Source organism: Antrostomus carolinensis, unplaced genomic scaffold (genome assembly GCF_000700745.2).
Source record: "Antrostomus carolinensis isolate BGI_N321 unplaced genomic scaffold, ASM70074v2 scaffold2335, whole genome shotgun sequence".
NCBI classification, from domain to species: domain Eukaryota; kingdom Metazoa; phylum Chordata; class Aves; order Caprimulgiformes; family Caprimulgidae; genus Antrostomus; species Antrostomus carolinensis.
Genome location: NW_010314029.1, coordinates 110,770 through 130,269, shown reverse-complemented (window position 1 = coordinate 130,269; position 19,500 = coordinate 110,770). Strand labels below are relative to the sequence as shown.

Here is a 19,500-nt window from a genome sequence, read left to right as displayed (position 1 = left end):
TTCACCAGTTTCAGTTTGTGTTCTTTGCAGTGTGAGAGAAAAACTAGCAGGACTGCATGCCACTGTAATTAAATTGTTAAATGTAGAAACTTGAAGGGAGAAGCTTGTCTTACGGGTTCGGGGAGTGTCTGTCAGCATATTTAAATGAAATTTTATTTTGAAACTGTATGTTTGTATGTTTGTGATTATTAGCACGTTCCTAAGCAGCATGACTAGTTTGTGATCAAATGGTGGAGATATCTTCAAAACATGTAATAAGATTCATTGCACTGTAAACTCTGCATCTTTTGCATTTATTTATGTTCCTTTTATTTTTACAGGATTACGAAGCCATTGACATTTGCTGACTGTGTTGGTGATGAGCTTCCTTTAGGATGGGAAACTGTTTACGATCAACAGATTGGAGTTTATTATATGGACCACATAAATCGTGAGTAGATGTATGATTGTTTTGAGGAATCCTAGCAAGCTGATGTTAACTGGAAGAAGCTCCTTATCCTTGCCACACAACCCTCTCCCCTATTCCCTGGGGGTGGGGGGGAAGCAGGTGAACAGCTGTGTTGGCTGCTGGCCAAGGGCTGGCCAAGTGAAACTGTCACACAAACTTTGTTTCCAATACCATTTGCACACCTCATACTACAGTGAGAAAATGTATACAAGTAATTTCTTGCAGTGGGGGCACAATCCTTCCTCCATTTGTAAATAATTTTACAATCTATGACTAAGATGCAGTCTATAAAAGTACTCTGTTCTGCTTTGTCATACTGTAGAGTATCAATTGGTTTTTGTCATGTGTCATGTAACAAATTTTCATGCTATACGATTGTATTTCTTGTCTTTCCAGTCATCCATAGTTCATTCTATACTGAAAAACAAATAAATTCTGAGAGAAAAATGCTGATTTTTAATTAGAAGCACTATGAAATACAATAATCTCACCCTCTCTTAAGCAGTGTTTTCTGCTTTAGTGCAGTACAAAGTGCTATCAAAACAAAAACAGATGTCCCTTTTGGAAACTCTCTTTGGGAGAGTTTTCCACCATTTTCCCTTTTGGACTATTGCTGAGCTTTGTATTGCCACTGTCTGGCACTCTTGCCAGTTCTACTTTTAAAATAATGTCTTATCTTTACAGCTTTGTACTACTGCCTCTGTTACTGTTGTGCTGCTATCATTAAACTTCTTATCACCAATGAGTGAATGCTTTCAATATTGTGGGAATTGGCAGTTGTCGGGGAGGGAGAAAAGAAGAAAGTAGTTACATGAGCTATCACAGCAATGGTAAACAGTATAATCTGCAAAAACAACTCAATACTATCTATTTGAAATCTAGACAATTAAAAAATAAAAGTGTAGAAATAATTTTTGGCTTCTTGCCATCACTGGATTTACTTGTGTATTTTGGTTTCACAGTTACTTATTTAAAAAAACAAAACAAAACACAACACAACAGAATAACAAATGTTCCCATGATGTTGTTTGACCCACACAGGTGCTTATTTGTTATGAAATTAACAAAGATCACAAATTAAATAATAAACTTTAAAGAGCTGTTAATGGGATCACAAGGATAGATAGTGGAGACAGTTGGAAGGCAATAAATACAGACTGTTAGGTAATTATTAAGATAACTCAGTCTAAAAGAAGTAGTAGCTTAATGATGGCCATTTAAACTGTCATGTTAACTTTAGTTACTGTTGAAGTTTACTAAAAAGTGAGGTTTAGATCGCAGTACGGTAGTAGAGGGCACTTGCACTAACATGTGTACACGTGCGTGAATGCACATATTAAAAAAAATACAAACAAGGATTTTGGCAACTCTTCTTTTTCTTCTTAAACTCTGTAAAAGGCTTTAGGAGCCCATATAGGTAATGAGTGGAATGTGAACTCCTATTGCAATGCTGTGACTGAAAAGCTACTAAATATCAATATGCCAATAGGCATATTGATAGGAACAGCAATCACCAGTGCATGCAAAAGAAATCACTCCCTTTTGCTTTTCAGACTTCATTATTATTAGCTGCTTTATCATAGATATCAAGTTTGAACTTACTGAAAGGGTATTAATCATTGTAGGCATGTCAGATCTGGCTTGCATTTTTTTTCTGTGCAGTTGAGAGCAAAAACTGTAGAAGGCCATCTTTGCAGAGAGAAATTAAATTCCCAAATGCTCAGTGGGAAGGGACAGAAAGAGAAGATTCATATAAATGTAAAGCTAATCATATTAGGAACTAAATAAAGGTAATATATGAACAGAGGGATAGAAACTTCGTAAGGCCAGTGCTGAACTGAGTGAAAGGCATCATTCTGCAATTAACAGGGTTGCAAAATTTGTCTCTTTCATGATAACTAATTACTTGTAGCCCACAGATGTTATCCTAAATGGTAATTCAGCCGTCACAGCAAAATGGGTTTGTCACCCTTAGGCTAATACAGTGCTTGCATACACAAGCAAGATTTATATTCAAAGGGAAGACCGAGTTGATATTATAGCTGGATAATCATTTTTCAAAAATTACTAGGATACTTGGTCCAATTTTAAACTATAGACGACAAAGGTAACAACCAAGACTGCATTAACCTCCTTTGTAGAAGTGAGAACTAATGAGCAGACCATAATATACATTGTGAGACGGTGCAGGATGGCGTAGGAACCGAAGAAATGTTTTTCTGGAATGAGTCCCTTTCACATAAGTGTTCTGAACTTACGTCTGGAATACTTGAAACGGCGACTTCTGTGTGAGAACATTTGGGCTGCCTTTTGTGGCTGACTGGGTTAGCTGCGTTCTGTGACACTGGAGCTCTCTGATAATTGACAAAACAGTTAGAAGTGCTTCAGTTTCAAGAAATACTGTGAGAAAATGTAAGGGATGATTCAAAGAGAGTCTTTCTAAAGTTATGCTTACCAGGGACCTCTTAGGCTTTGTGCACTGTCTCAAGCTTTTTGCTCTTTTAAAATAAACCAGTAAGAAATCTGATTTTTTCAAGCCTCTTGCTATGTTCGTTTACCCAGAAAGTAATAAAAAGATTTCTAGGCAATAACTTTCCATTTATATTTAAAAACCCCAGGAACAGGGGAATCTTCTGTGAATCTCAGTGGTGCTTCCAACCCTGATCTCCATCTTGTTCTGTAAATTCAGTACTTTGTTGACACCCTTACTGAGCTGCTCTTGGCTCTTCTCCAGCCATTGCTTAAAAACCTTGGTTGCTGCCAGCCGCAGAATTCCTTTCCCTCCTCCTCAGAGTCTTGGAAGCCTTTGAAGTCTCCTTTAACCAGTTGGGCATTCCCCAGTGGGGGAATAATATATTCTCTGCATTTGTTTGGGGCTGTTCTTGAATTACTGTTGTATTTTTTTAATTATTTTTTTCTTAAGTTGGTTATACAGAAATGAAGGAAGTGAATTTTATTGTACAACATAGCTTTAGTTTTGTTGTTACACGGCGAACTTGTGTAGAAATCCAGGGCAAAGTGAAGCCTCTATACTTTATAAAACAGAAGAGAATGTCAGTACTGTACTAAAGAAGTTCTCTGCCTCAGAAGAATGCTGCTAGCTTTTGAGAAGGCTTCTGAAATAATTTGATAAAAGAGGCAGTGCCCTGCAGTATAGGATCTCAGAAGCTTAATATGTGATACAACATAACATTTTAGCCTTGGCTGTTCATTGGGATTAGAACTATTAATTTCCTATTCAAAAAGAGACATTTAACTAGGATCCAACCTTTCTGTCTCGTCAATATTTATTAATTTCTCCGTAGTTTCCATAGGGCATTAGCAGTTTTAGGAATATTAAATTTGCACAGATTTCAGAAATACTTCTGGACAAATGAAATAGCATTGCAAAGTATCAGGCCCTCAATAAAGGATGGGCTGCAGTGTGAACTCTGTTTTCTTCTGCTTGTCCTGCCTGCAGAGGGGGATTTATGGAGACTGGAACCAGCCACCACACGTCCTGTCTGGGGCTGCAGAGGTAGTTTGAGGGCATTGGAGCCAGAAGGTGCTGCTGGGAATCGAGAGTCCCTGGGATGTGGGGAGAAATTGCAGAACTATAGGCACAATTTTATGCTGTTGCAACGTGAGGAGTTGTGGGGAGAGAAAAGTCACAGCTGTTGAGAGAAAAGGTTATTAGGAACCTAATATACAAATCAGCTGGAAGTACTGTTCATAGATAGATGAGCTTCATGGTTTTGTTGATGTACTTTTCAGATGGCTCTCAAATGGTAGATCTGCTGGCATGACCTTGACACCATTAGAGTTCTTAATGTGTTGGGCTCAATCTTTTATAGTTTCTTACTTCATCACTGACACCAATATACTGAATTATGTACACAAGATGAATACAAAACATAACTGGCTTTCATCTCTTGTGAGAAACAAAGTTTGGAAAAAATTACTAGGTGCTTGCATCCTCACTGTGCTGCAGGTTCTGCCACTACTTTGAGCACGGACGTTGCATGTGCAGCAACTTCTTACTGGTAGAGCCTCAATCATCAGAAATTAACATTCACTTAAACACGAGACTTTACATGAACATCCTCATGTGAAAAATAATTGCTAGCTTGAGCATCACCACAAAAAGAAAACAAATGAACCAATAATTTTTTAGGCTTTTAATGCATGTGTCCTCCTCAAATGTCTGCAACTGCAAAGAGATTGGTGTGTGGTAATAACTTTGAAAATCAGTATATATGGGAAAGATTTTGTACTGTAAACCTATTTTCGATTTGTATTTGAATATGAACTATTCTAAACCCTGGAAAAGGAAAGCATGACAGTGCTGTTTCTTAAGATGAAAAAAGAAGCAATTTAAATGCTTTTATGGATTTGATATTAAAATCCTAACTTTTCTGTTGAATAACCTTATTCTTCTTAATTATGCAGGTATAGTCATTGACCTTGCAGGATGTTATACTTGTGAAGTTGTATATTGTTTCTTAAGGTTGTTGCAACCATTTAAAGAGTTATGGGTTAAGAGCTGAGATACCTTTCACTCTGCTATGTGTTTCTGGGTTTTTAGGTAGTTCTCAGAATTTTCAGGTTGGCTACAAGGGAAGGTTAGAGCCAAAACACTGTTTTCTTTGGTTTTGCTCTAGCTTGTAAAGGAAAGAATCAAATTTAAATGCCTTTTATATTTGAAAGGGATTTTCCTGTTCTTCCACTCTACATCCTTCATTCTTTTCATCCAGACTGGAGTGATTCTGAGCACTGTAGTGCTAGGTGTGCTTGTTGAGAACAGACCTTAACAAAATAATTTGTACTTTGTGGGATAAAATGCTTACAATTTTTTTTTTCTTGCTTTTCTCCTCAGAGCTCACACAAATTGAGGACCCAAGGGAGCAATGGAGAAGGGAGCAGGAACGCATGCTAAAGGAATATTTAGTAGTTGCCCAGGAGGCACTCAATGCCAAGAAAGAGATTTACCAAATAAAGCAGCAGCGTTTTGAACTGGCCCAAGAAGAATATCAACAGCTGCACAAAATGTGTGAGGACGACAGCCGTTCTTATGCCAGCTGTGAGTTTACTGGTCTTTTCTTGATTTACCCACCTGCCTCTCACAACACGTGGTGTAAGAAATAGTGTGAAGTGTTTCCATCACCTAGTTCTCCTCTGAGTGAAGGTCCTGACTATAGAAGTGAGGCACTATCCTTTGACTCTGCCCTTTGCTGTTAGGTGTGTTAGAATATGCCTTTTTAGCATTAAAGAGGGCTATATCCCAGCTAGCATCTCGAGCCATCTCAGAGCCAGCTGTAGTGATGCTTCATGCAAGGTAGCAAAGACAAGACTGAATGTTACTGGACCAGCCACCTGCTTGGGCTCCTAAATTCATAGCTATTTCACCCTTGACTTGAGGGGGAACCATCAGCTTGGGGGAAGCCTTCCATGGATCCATGGTTGGTTTACTGACTTTTTATAAAGAGTTAGGGACAAGGTGTTGTGGTCAGGAGTACCTCTGACCATGAAGTAGAAAGCAGTGTTTCATTAGTGCACCTCATTCTTGAATGACAACCTCTGATCCTAATGCTAGTGGTATAGGTTGTAGAGCCTTGGTTTCCTGCTCTTTTCATTCTTCATCTGTCTCTGGTAGCTTGGAGGAGGTGATACGCTCTTTCTGAGATCTGAAGTTGTCGCACCCCTGTCATGGCTGTTGGCTGGTGCAACAGGAAAAGGTGTCTTTGCTGAAGAGTCGAAACAGTCTAGTTGAGAGAAGTGTATGAAATGGATTTACTCACCAGCCACAGGGAAACACAGTGGAGTTTCACTGCGCTGGTGGCTTTTCGGTGGCGGCTGTGCGCACAGCCATTGTTTAACTGCGGGATTTGCTGCTAATTGCCAAGTACTTGATAGGTATGGGAACCTCTGCTTAGCCCTTCCTGAAAATGTTCAAGAAACATAAAGATGAGGGGCATCAAAGCAGGTATCTGAATAGAAGTGTTTAGTTACTGGTTCCGGTGGTATTTATTAATGCAAGGTAATCACATGCATGTCAAAATCCTGAATAAAAGATGTTTTCTAGGGCTGACGTGTCCCATTTGGTCTTGACCAAATGTTCTTTTACTGTTGAACTGGGATTATCTCATCTGTTTTTTAATTTTATATATCTGTATTCTGTTGAACTATATACACTGAAGTTTCTTAAGATTTATTAAGAAATATTATTTTTTTCTTATTAAGAAAGAATTTTTTAAAAATAGATTATTGTTTAAAGAGTGTTTACTGTTTAAAGGCTTGGAATAGGGTAAAATGCAATGTCATCAGTATTTTAAAAGACTATAAAATATAAAAATACATTTATTACAATACTGTTCTAGGAGCTTGGGCTTTTTGTCTTATGAAAATTTGCAATAGTTCTGTGGGATATTTTGTCGAATTACTTCAGGTGAATATACAGAAAGAAACTTCTGTTGACAATAATATACTAGAAAAATATAACCGTGTTTTCATATTTTTAAAGCTCTTAGAAAAACACATTGCTTGAAACGGCAACAAAATAGGACAAAAAATGACAAAATTGGATGTTACCTTTAGCATGAATGCAAATACTGTGTAAATTGACTGTTTCTCAATCTTACAGATTTTTTTATATCTGTGGAATCAATAATGAGATACTGTAAGATAATTTAAGTAAAATCTTTCGCTTGTTTTGAGGTGAAAAAATACTTTAATTTTCCAGAGATGTGTTAATTTATTTTCTATTGGTTTAAGGTCACAAGCATCTGTTCTGAGAATATGGAATGGGCTGATAGTCATATGTTTAAAAAAAACCCAACAAAACAACTTTTTGAGATTAATCATGCTACCAACTCAAGATTCCCCAAGACTTCTCCACTTCTTTTTCTTAATTTGGCTCCTCCACTCGGCTCTGCGGTGCTTGCTTCTCTGTTTGTTGTACAGAAACCTTAGGCTCCTAATTCAAGTGCAGCTAGATGGCCAAAGCTGGGTGCTTATATTGCAAGGATTCCTGTCTCCACCACCACTTGTTTCAGTCTGTTATGTTGAAAGAACTAAAACTTCACAAACTGTTTTCCTCATTTTCGCTTGTGGGTGCTGCCATTGACTCAGTGTCGTGTGCTCATGAGTGGGAGGTGGTGTGAGCTCAGCAGTTGTGGGTTGGCAGGGAGGTGCCCATGCAGCATTTTTGTGACTCAGTTGTGATCAGCACTGTTAAAAAAAAAAAAAAAAAAAATCCAGAGAAAATCCTGGATTTAGAGAATTAGTCCAGGCATGACTACTCATTTTGGCAAGTTGCTGCATGCTTGACGTGACCTTGGTGTTGCAGTATTCTTTCAAGAGTCGAGAGGCTCATGTAACGCAGACACAGATATAGGTTTCAAAGCAGCAGCCTTCAGCTCTACGAAAGGATGGTGGGTCTAACAGCACAACCTCATCCACTCACATACCAGGCATTTTTCAGTGGGCCAGTGCTGCCCTGAGTGCCTCACTCAGTAAATCATGGTTGGTCTTGCCCAGCCTGGTCTCTAGGACCTTCACTTCATCTGTCTAGGCTTTAACTTGTAACACCAGAGCTTGAAATCATCACCTGGCTCGAGCTACGCTGTGTTAAGAGCTCACTTGCCACAGGCTGATCTGTATGTCGATTCCCTACGCTGTTGCTTTAGGAGGCAACTTCTCTCTGTAGCTGATTGAATTTTATTCTGACAATAGTTTTGCTACTTTAGTCCCTATCATACTGTTAATTCAACATACCTAGGAAGCAATTAGCAATTGTTAATGTTGCACAAATTGCTTGCATCAGTAAATGCCACCATCCTGCCATGGAAACTAGTTGCTTTTAGGCAATATGTAGTGCTGCTATATACCATTTTTGTTGCTGTTGTTCAGGACAAAAAGAAAATTCAGGCAGGCCAAAGGTAATTCTTCAGTTGTACTTTAGCACAGAGGATTATTTTAAAACTTAATGACTTGTAACACAAAGAATGAATGCAATGTTCTGTTAAATAGTGACATATATTAACAAGTGTATTAAAGAAGAAAAAAAAAAGAAGTAAAATGCTGTTTTCCATCTGTTTAGCATTCTCTGGATTTTCAACTAATACCAAGTATGACCCATATCAAATTAAAGCAGAAATAGCCAGCCGACGTGACAGAGTGAGTAATCTCTTTTAATTTTGTAAAAATGTGATTTGGGCATGGGGAAGAGAGGAGGACTATGTGTTTTTCTTTTACCTTAGCATTTACACTGGATGTTGCATGCATTTTTGGAAATGTAATATTAAAAACTGCTTTTCTACTTTGCCCTATTGTTCTGTTGAAAGGTGTTTATATTTACTGTGTTTCAGTGACTTGCAAAGTAATGCTTTTTCCACGTTACCAGTGTAAAGATTTCTGTCATGAATGTCAGAGGCAAAGTCAGCCAGGCTTTCAGAAACTGCTTTCTCTGCACAAGTACTAAATACTCTGCAGCCAAATTCTTTCTTGATTAAGTGCAGTTCAAACCCACTGTCTTCATATTTTTCCATTTACCCATTTTCAGTGGGGTTCTGTGGATGTCATTGAACTCTCGATTTAGCCATTTATTTGGAAATTTGTTCACAATTCAGTAGACGTGTTGGCCAAATAGAACTTTTAACTGATTTATCCTGAGAGCTCCTCTATGAGGAGGAGGGGAGTTCAAACGTTCTGACAGTGATAGGCAGTTCTGTAATAAAAATGTTCCATTTTTTAATATATATATGTATTTAAATAAGAATAGTTGACTAGTTGAATTTCTCCCACGCTGCTTTAGCAAAAAGTTGAAGTCTGCATGTTGGTTTCAAGCAAACTGATATAGCAGTCATAAACAATTCTAAAAAGCAGTTTTTAATATTAAGCTCTAGAACTATTCTAAATTGTATGTTTCTTTTTATTAATGAATAAAATGGGATTTAGCATGCCAGGCACTCAGCTCACAAAATAAATAAAAAATACTTATCTTTGCAGGATAGTGTTCCATTTTTGTTGTAGTGACCACATTTCACATGAGTGCCTCTGAAAATAAATCCCGTTCACCACCCTTCAGAGGCATTTATTCTATCTGTATATATGTTTACTACATGCTGACTAGTGTTTGCTTGTTTCACATACTCTAAATGTCAGCATATTCTAAACAAGAGAATAAGCCCTCTTTAATTAAATAATATGTAAAGAAAATAAAAAAGATCCTCACTTATGTGACTATTTCTCTCTGTTCCTCCATCTTAAAACAAAACAATCTCCGAAGTGCATAGGATAGCCTGTTCACCTGAATGTGTGCGCAGGCACTGAGTTGTTTCAGGTAATAGAATAAAGTATGTGCTATAAAGTGTTTGTGTACATGATATTAGTGATGCATTTTTTTCATTTTTACTTTTGGTGAGTGTTGAAAGAATTGGTGAAGGTATAGGAATGTTTTGAGGGCTGGTACAATGAGTTTTGAGGAAAGGGCAAAAAAACAGGGGAAGGGAGGGCCGTGCAGGATGGTGGGACTCTGACAATCCTGGTTTGCATCCCCAGAACTGCTGTGGAGCCCTTCACTCTTGGAGTAGAGGTGACAACATTAGTCTGTGCCTAGATATGTAGGAATAATTTTTTTAATCTTTTTTTCCCCCACTCTCTCTTTTTTCACTCTTTTTTTCCCGCTTTTTACTTTTTTTTTTTACTTTTTTAGTAATGGTTTTGTCATTTATTGACATACATGTGATAATCAAGAGCACTCTGGGTATATTTTAGAAAAGGTACCGAGTTTGATAGCTTGAGAAGAGAGAACTTTTTCTTCCATCCCTGCCCCTCTTTGGGCTCTCAGTTCAGTCTTACCCCTCACCACCACACTCTGAAACACCTCCGTTCCCCCCGTTTGTCTGTAGTGCCTTGCATCCTCCTCCCCCCATTGCCCTCAGTTATCTGTCAGCTTTGGAGGGCAAGAAGCAGTTTCTTTGCTGATCATTCTTGGTGCTGATAGCGCTTTCCTAAGTTCTGCCCAACCTACTCAGGTAACTGTTTTCATAAAACCACAGAAATATGTTTTTGGAGACATCGCTGCTTTGTCACTTTTGATTTACGCTCGCTGGTTGGATCAAGGTAAGTAGTGGGGGGATTGAGAGGGCGGGACTCAGACTGAAAGAAAATCAGGGTGCCATTTGTGGGAGAAAGGCCAGTCCTGTTGCCAGTGATTTTATTTTCCCAGATTGAAAAATTGACAGCAATGAATGTTCAGGTTTTTTTGAAGTTGACTAAAAAGTTGAAGACAGTTGAGACGTGTCTGTCTGCTACAAGGGGAGAAGAAAAATCACATGGATTGAAACTTGTTAGCTGTTAGAATAAACTATTGGAGATAGAAAACCAATAGAATAGATGAGAAAACTGATACTTTGAAAGCTGAATGTTGTGACTACTGTTTGATTGAGTCTTATGATACTTCAGAAAGTCTTTTGTTATATTAATGCAAATTTTAAAGCAAAAAAAGAACTTTCAATTTTTAAAAGTAACTTAAGTTTTTTGTATTTGAAGAACAATAATTTTTATTATGAAAGTTTGTTACATATTTTTACTTTAAATTACTTTGTTATATTCAGCTTTCTAGGCTAAAACGAGAATTGGCACAGATGAAGCAGGAGCTGCAATATAAGGAAAAAGGAGTGGAAACTCTGCAAGAGTAAGTTAAGAGTTTGTGGGAGGAACTTTTTTATTTATTTGCCTAGGAATGAATTTCTTAGAAAAGTGTTTCCAAAAAAAAAACCAGGTTGAAACCTTTTAATTGCTTTGCTTCAGAGTTTCTGCTATGTTAGTGATGCGGGGTGAGAACTGTTTGAAATTGTGGAGGAAAAGTTGGACAGAATTGCTTGGAATGATGATTTCATAGATCCACATGCAAAAACAGTTTTAAAGGTCCCATTCTTTAACTCTTCCTGAAGATGTCGTTGAAGTGGAATTAGATTTTAAAATTATTTTCTAAACATTTTCTGGAGATATCTACTGCCTGGAGCACAGTCTGAAGCACCACACAGTAGAGTATTGTTCCTGTGAACAGTACCGAGGCTTTCTGGCTGGGCTCAGTATTTCTACTGGGCAGGAAGGCTGTATGTACACCACAACACTGCTTCTTCCTTTTGCCTGATGGTCAGGCCATCTCATTCAACCCAGTATAGCTTATTTTTGTATGTGTGTATGTGTGTGTGTGTGTAAGGCTGATGGTCTGCGAGACCTTCAGTTTTGTTGCGTGTGTGCAGATTGAGTGCATGTAAATGTGACTCCTTCTCTCCTCCCTGTGAGGAAAGGTAGCTTGAGGCAATTTGCCACTGCTCCCAGGGCTATTAGGCAGCTTGTGCTTGTTTTCCTTTGTGCTCAGTAGTGGCAAAGGTTGTGAACTGTTGTGGTGACCCTCTCCCTGCCACTCTTCCTGCAGGCCATCAGATGGGAACTGAGTGACTTCCATCTGTGCACTACTTAGTCCCCTGCACGTAGCACGTACGCAGGATGCCCAGTGGGATAGGGAGAGAGGTTGCCAGGCCATGGAAGATGGCAGGTAAACACAGGTGGTTGTGGCTTCTAGATCTGTTCAACAAGGCCAGGGGCTAGACTGTATGTTGAACAGCTCTTGGCTTTGCCTTGGACATGTGGCCACGCGTTTAGAAATCTTGGCCTTTTTTCCAGCATGCATGTGAACAAACTGCCTGATGCAGGCACTTTCTGAAAGTGTTGGAACTGTTGCATGTCTCATGCGTTTTGCAGCATAAGTACAGTATCTGTGGAAATATTTTGAAGCTTTGGATTTATTGCGTTGGTGGCACAACACATGGGCACGCCCTTTTTTTTTTTTTTTTTTTAAGCTTACAAGGTTCTTTTGTTTTATAATGCATTTTAAAAGCTTCAGATAAGAAAACTTATTCACCCCAAATCCTTCATTGGCAGATATAATGTAATCATGTTCAGGCATAAATATATTTTTATTGACTCCATGAAGCATTTACAGGTAGTTAGGGGAATTGTTAATGTATGATATTAACTAAAAATGAGTAAAATAAAGCACTTAGTGTGTTGAAACAGCAAATATTTTAAGTAATATTTTTAGTCAATGTTTTAGGATGATGACCTAGATGCGTAAGCAGTAACAGAACAAAAGCAATTTTATCTTAAGATTCTTAATTATATTTTCTTTACGTAAGTAAGAATTGCCTTGCCTTTCCTACTTTCTCTATGTTTTACTTCTCCTGGTTATTGGGTTATTTTAAGGTTATAGGTTCAATCTGTTTTGGTTTTTTTTATAAAAGGACTAATCACTTCACTAGGATGATGAAAGTATTTGAAGGCCATTTGAAACTCAAGATTGTTTTAATTAATACAGTTCATTTAAGATAGTCCAGCAAAGTAGTGCAACTTTTTGAAGAGTAAAGTCTGCGAAAGATTAAGAATACAAATGTTAGTCTTGGATTTTAGCCCAAGTGAAGTTGCCCGTATTCCAGGATGGGAGTATAGGAGGGACATTCTAGAGAGGAATTATTTCAAAGCATATCTGATTAATTAGTGGTCACTCTAATAATCTAGTTCAAAAGTTCAAGCATGACAACTCAGTGCTTCAGTGCTGCTCACTGCTGCTGACACTCCAGTCACTGCCCCTTGGGCCCTGGGTGGCATTTGTTGTTGCTTGCTGAAGCTGGGGAGAACGTTTTGCCCATGCGTTATCTGGGATTGCGGTGAATTTCTGTCAATGTTTGTGCCTTGCTGAGCTCTGCTCTCTGCAGTGACTTCTTCACTTGTGAACCAGAGGCTTGTGGATTTGGTTTTGTTTTGTGTTTTTAAGTATTTTTTTAATTGCCTTTCTGGTGAGATACGTACTTTCTTTTGAGTATTTTGCTTCTAGTAGGAAGTGAGCCAATTTGGAGAGTACTCGCACTAACAACTTTCTCTCTCTCTCAGTTTCTCTGTTCTCCTGGTGTAGTCAGCAGACAAATCGGGCTCAAAGCGTAACTGTGCTCTAGGTTGTCCCTGGGCGATCTCTCCCCTCCCCTTTGTACTTGTGGGGAGAGAAGGGTCACTCAACTCAAGTACGAAAGCTGAAGTATTTCAGTTTTTGCATATCCACAAAGTAAGTGTATTGTCTAAAAGAAACTTGTTGCTCCTTCTTTAAAACAAAAATGCTGTGGTTTGGGGTTTTTGGGGGGTTTTTTAGTTATGGGTTTTTGTTGGTTTTGGGTTTTTTTAAGTTTCTTGCATCTTGGACATTTCTCCCTTTTGTTACCTTTTCTAAATTTTTGGTCTGCATAATTTTTCTCCCTTCTTGTGCTAGGTCAAATCTTCAAGTAACTGCCAAACTGAGAATGGCATGCATCCTGTTCAGCTGTTTTAAAGCCATGTTTTTCGCTTTATTTCAAGTATAAGCCAAGAGCAATATTAGGAGCTGTCACAGTTTGGGCTTTACATCTGGCTGACTGTTTGCTTTGAAGGTTTGACCAGTATGAGCAGGTATCAGAACCTGCTGCCATGCAACTCCCTGTGCAACCTCTGCTGGGGAGAGCTCTCAGAGAAGAGACAGATTTCATGCTGAGGAGGATGAGGTTGTTCAGTATTTTCAACATTTTATGTTGCTGTCTGGTTCAGATGCCTTTGTTAAATGCAAATCTCTTGCATTGACATTTTCCAATTTCAGTGTCTGCTTTGGACTGTGTTTTGTTTTCTATTCTTTTTAATTTTGATAAAATGACTTAGCCATCTTTGAGGAGAATAAAAAACAGGCAAACAAAAACCTCTACAAAACAACTAGACAGAAGTGGGGTTTTGTGGGGGGAGAGAGGATTGGTGTTTTTTTAATAGCTCTACAACTCCAATACAGTCAGAATTTCAAATTTTGTAGTTCTGCAGCGTTTTGTTAGAGCTGTATTTTCTACAGTTTCATCCAAATTTTACCATGCTGTGATAAACCTTGGAACATCACAGTCCAGCTTTGCCCACGGGGGACTTTCTAGAGCTCACCGTTTAAAGCCTGCAAAGATGCCGTCCTGCACAACAGTGTTCCTTGGTCTCCACAGGCGCCTTTGCCCCGAGTTGCAGCTGATTCTGTCACAGTCCAGAGTTACAGGGTTAAAGATGAGCCTTTCCTGGAACAAAACCCTTCCTCTGACCTGGAGCAGGGACTGAGAATGTGGAGCAGTTCCTCCTCCCCTGTGTTTTCAGTGACCCTTCTGCTCACTGGCAGGAACTGTGGAGGAAGAAGGCATTCGGCAACGAAGGAAACGAAAACTCAGCCAGTTGGCTGCGAGAGCAGAGTGAACTCTGAGAGAAGTTGGGAGAGACAGGGAATTGGGACTGACTAAACAATTTTTAGCTACAGACTAGTTCAGAGGATATGAGACCTGACAAAAGCTTTAAAATTAGATTTCAACTCAGCTGCAGACCTGTGTTTTGGTGAGGATGGGGGGAGCCTTGCATGTTTGAAAGCAGGGGGACGAAAACAGAGAAACACAGAAACTGCCCTATAGGACTGAAAGTATTGCCAGTGTATTAATAGCCTGTGTATCCTGGAAACATCTTCCTCAGCAGATGTATACTTCATTCATAGTTTTGTGTGTTAGTTGAATGTTCTTTCTATTCCTACAAAGCTCTAATCTGTATTTGTATCGTGCTATTTTCCATTAATAAAATGGAAGATTCCTTTTAGCTTTTTGGCTTTCAAAACTAGAGCTTTATGAAAGGAGGGAAAAAAACCCCAACTCATAGACAATAAATAACAAGTAATTTTGTAAGGTACTTAAGTCTGTTTGGGTGGACAGCAATACGATTTAAGCTCAGATATTTCAGGCAGTAGAAACTTTTGTGATTCTTTCATTAAACAAATAGCAGTTCATAAGTTGGGCTCCAAAGCGACGTCCAGGAACATGAATATGTGGGTAACTGGACAAAAATCTGGTTGAAATTAAATAATTTCCTTTTCCTGAAATGCCAGCTTGGACCTGGCAAACAGTATAATGAGCAGTTTTGTAGGAGGAGGCATTTTTGGGTCTAATGCTTGGGTGGAATCTATGTTCTTAACATTAAAGTAACCTTCAGATAAAACCACGTTATCTTTTTCATGTAACTTTTAGTGAATTGGTTGTCTTACCATGGTTTCATCTAATCTTTTCAAGATCGTAACTAAAAGTTAGTGAAGACTCAAGGAACCATCTTAAAAGGAAAACAAAACTGACCAAACAAAAATGAACTTTAAACCACCTGACATTTAAGTCCTTTCTTGTTCTTGAACCAAAAATCATAAAGGCTTATGTATTTTCTTATGCAACATGGGGAAAATTGTGCTTAAGTAAAAAGCTTGAGGTTCAGACTTATTTTGTGTTGTTTCCAAAAGCAGGAACTGACAGAAAACAAACAAACCAAACAGAACCATAGAAAGGCAGCCTGCATTTTTTTCCTAAATATTATGAACTGCACAATAAAACCACAGGATCTGAATTCAAGCTTTTTGATTTTTCATTTTAATATTTTAATTTTAAAGTAATTTGCTGCAAGTGGAATTTCACAGATTTTGTTTAACTGGCAGAACATGTTGTATGTGAATATTTTTGATACTCTTAGCTTAATATAATACCTACCTTGAAACTTTTAGTTATTCTCAATATTTTAAATAGTTTGAATATTCTTGTCGTATTTATAGTGTACTGTCTCCTGCTACATCTTTTTATAAACTAATGTCCTGTGTAATGACTGATGTATGTTTTCCTTTTAATTCCTGTTGAATAGAGACACCTTTTCCTATAGATGTTTGTTCTTACTGTTGCCTTAGGGAGCATTATGATACCACCTTTTTTTCTGTATGCACACTTTCTATGCTAGGTAACAGGAAAATTGAAGTTTTCATATTTTGAACAGAATTTTCACTAATTGCCTCGTAAAATCCCATAGCTTTTTGTTATAAAACCAAGACCAAATGGTTTTCTAGTAAGTTCTGCAGAGTCTCTAGTCTTGTTCTTGATCTATAAATCTAAGTAAATTATCAAGATGATACACTGTACTAGACTTCTGAGTCCTATTGTCCTTGACTGTTGTGAACTATTGGAAAAAAAAATTGAAAACTCAAACTCAGGCAGTGGATTTTCCACTTAAGATGGGACACTTCCATGTCAAGTTGGAAATGTTAGTAGTGCTTCAGATGTAATGAGTAGTGCTCTTGCTCCCTGCTGAGCTTGCATTTGAAATCTTCTGGGATGGTCCAATGTCATGTTCTGTACAGCAGGATGATGATGTCTTCTAGAAAACATGCTCAAAGATGCCCATAAGGGCAGTAAAACATTTGTAATAAAATTTTAGGAATTCAGAATTTCTTCCCAAGGAAAGGAAATGCCTTTGTTAGAAGCTTCTAAAGCAAAATCAAATAGATATCCTGGAAGTGACGTTGCAGTGTGTAGTGCTGCATGGAAAATGTGACAGCTAGATTGCTAACGTCTTTATCTTTTGAATTATTAAGGTGTAGGTTAGTTCTAGGTTGATTTTACTTTTGTTCTGTGAAATAGCCCACAGACCTTGCCAGTCAGCAAGCTCTGCATCTCTGCATTAGGACATTAAAATGAGGAAATTTGTTAGTTCTGTAGAACCTGGGGAGATAATTGCATTGCTTTGTCTTTAGAGTGTACTTGACACCAAGTACTGTGTTAATTCCAAGTAGAGAATTGTTTTATACCTGGAAATAAAGTGGCACATGGGTAAACAAGAGGTCTTAAAATGCCTGTGTGCTTTCTAATTATGTGAAAATTCCTGAATTTGTTTTAATCTTTTCAACAGGATTGACCGTAAGATGTCAAGTGCTCATACAAATTACAGACTGGATGAAGCACAAGCTATAATGAGTGAGCTTCGAAGCATAAAGAAAGCTATATGCACAGGTGAAAAAGAAAGGCAGGACCTTATGCAGGTAAAAAATATGCTACTGAACAAATAGCTGCTCAGATGTAATAATCTAGCTCTGTTTTCTTGTTTATGATTGCACTGGGCTTACCAAGTTTAAATAAGGAAGTAGGATGGCCTAAACTGATTTTTCTGTTTGATAGTTGCCAATGGCAGGCAGCTCGAAAGAGGTAAGTAGTTGTTGTCTGTACTGTGAACACAAGACTTCGTATGCATTTCATATTTTTGTCTTAGATAATGTACTATCCTTACATTTAGATCAATGTCTTTATTGAATATAGCTTTCCATTGCTGCTGACGGTATCGACTGCTATGGAGTAACTATGCTCCATGTAAAAACATCTTTAAGTTTTATGGTATTTGTTTTTCATTTTGTTTAATGTCTCTTTGTATTACCTATAATAAAGTAGGACTTGAAAATTCATGTGCTGAAATGTTTATTGTCTACCTTGTTTTTCCTTTCATAAGCGTTTCACAAAACTGAATCTCTATGTTACTATGCCACAGTTTGGCAGTTCTCCTTTTTTTGTCCTAAACTCTACTCTTAAGTACTCATAGAATCACAGAATGGTTTGGGTTGGAAGGGACCTTAAAGATCATCTAGTTCCAACCCCCCTGACATCAGCAGGGACACCTTCCACCAGACCAGGCCACTCAAAGCCTCATCCAGCCTGGCCTTGAACACTTCCAGGGAGGGGGCATCCACAGCTTCCCTGGGCAACCTGTTCCAGTGTCTGACCACCCTCACAGTGAAGAATTTCTTTCTAATATCTAATCTAAACCTACCCTCTTCCAGTATAAAGCCGTTTGACCTCAATACCTGCCCTCGTAAAAAATCCCTCTCCAGTGTTCCCGTAGCCCCTTGAGGTACTGGAAGGCCGCTATAAGGTGTCCCCGGAGCCTTCTCTTCTCCAGGCTGAACAGCCCCAACTCTCTCAGCCTGTCCTCACAGGAGAGGTGCTCCAGCCCTCGGATCATCCTGGTGGCCCTCCTCTGGACTTGCTCCAGTAGGTCCATGTCCTTCTTATGTTGGGGACCCTCATATAAAGACACATGTTAATTTCAAATGTTCTCACAAAACCCTCAAAAAGCATGATTAAATCCAATGCATACAGAAAACATTGTGGAAGCTTTAAATTATTTTATGAATTGGAGCATGAGGATCAAGGGGAGATACATGCCTGAATATTGATCAGACTTTTGAATGAGTTCTGCATGTTGCTCCAAGCCCTCAGTTGGTGTTACTAATGTGACGGCAGCTTCATCAAAGAGCCACGAGCCTCTGCCATCACAGTTGACTTCAGTATAGACTTGCCCAAATATACTTCAGATACAGAGGGGTGACAAGGACAGTTCTTTTCACCCAGTCTTCAAACTGCTGTATGGAAAAAGACGTCTTTGTTACCTTTGTCTGTGTTTTTAGAACCATGCTGAATTAGTACTGCTATTCAAACATTTAATTTCAGTTTTCTCTGCAGTAGTGTTTTGCTGGTTTTTTGTTTTTGTTTTAATTGTTAAATTATATGGGTAGCTTGTGTAAGCTACATATAATGAATTTTGAAAGTTATGTAGTTGTTCAGTGTCCAGAGCATTACCCAAAGGTCAGCTGATGGACCACAAATCGTTGTTCAAGTAGACAGAACGCTTAAGTTGCTATGAAAAGTTTCTGCCTTAGCAACTTTAAACATATTTGATATTTTGTGTTGGCCAAGTTTTAAAGTGATTCTCAGTCTTCCATATGTCTGGGTAGCAAGAAATGATTAGCAAGGCAGTTCTTCATGAATGCAGTGACACACATTTTAGGAAACTAGCTGGTAATTTAAACATGTGTATGTGAGATCTTGGAGAGCCTAACTACTGGCCTTCTTTTGTCTCCCTGACTAGGTTTCCTCCCTTTTTGTTTTGAAAGCTGTTCATTAAAAGAGTTTGAAGTATTGTGTAAACAGATGGGGATTTATTTCGGAGAAAGGAAATAGACAATTTCTTACTATTCCTTAATTTAAATCTTGTCACTGTAAGCAACAGAACTAAACATATTAGAAATGACTCAGTCTTGTGTAGGTGCTTGGAAAATTGTAGCTGTCATAGAAATATGATAATTGGATTGAGTTGCGTGGGAGAGAAGGCTAATGAAGGAAAGG

At 38.3% G+C, this 19,500-nt stretch overlaps 1 protein-coding gene across 1 annotated transcript in view; it reads left to right on the top strand.

Annotated features, from left to right (window-relative positions):
- Positions 1 to 324: 324 nt before the first annotated feature.
- Positions 325 to 19,500, top strand: part of WWC3 (WWC family member 3) — a 63,455-nt gene continuing 44,279 nt past the window's right edge. Inside the window, exons 1-5 of the mRNA XM_010167474.2 lie at positions 325 to 430; positions 5,304 to 5,507; positions 8,526 to 8,602; positions 11,044 to 11,123; positions 17,237 to 17,366. Of these exons, the coding sequence (XP_010165776.1) occupies positions 415 to 430; positions 5,304 to 5,507; positions 8,526 to 8,602; positions 11,044 to 11,123; positions 17,237 to 17,366 (507 nt within the window). The 5' untranslated portion in view covers positions 325 to 414. The remainder of the gene's footprint in view (positions 431 to 5,303; positions 5,508 to 8,525; positions 8,603 to 11,043; positions 11,124 to 17,236; positions 17,367 to 19,500) is intronic.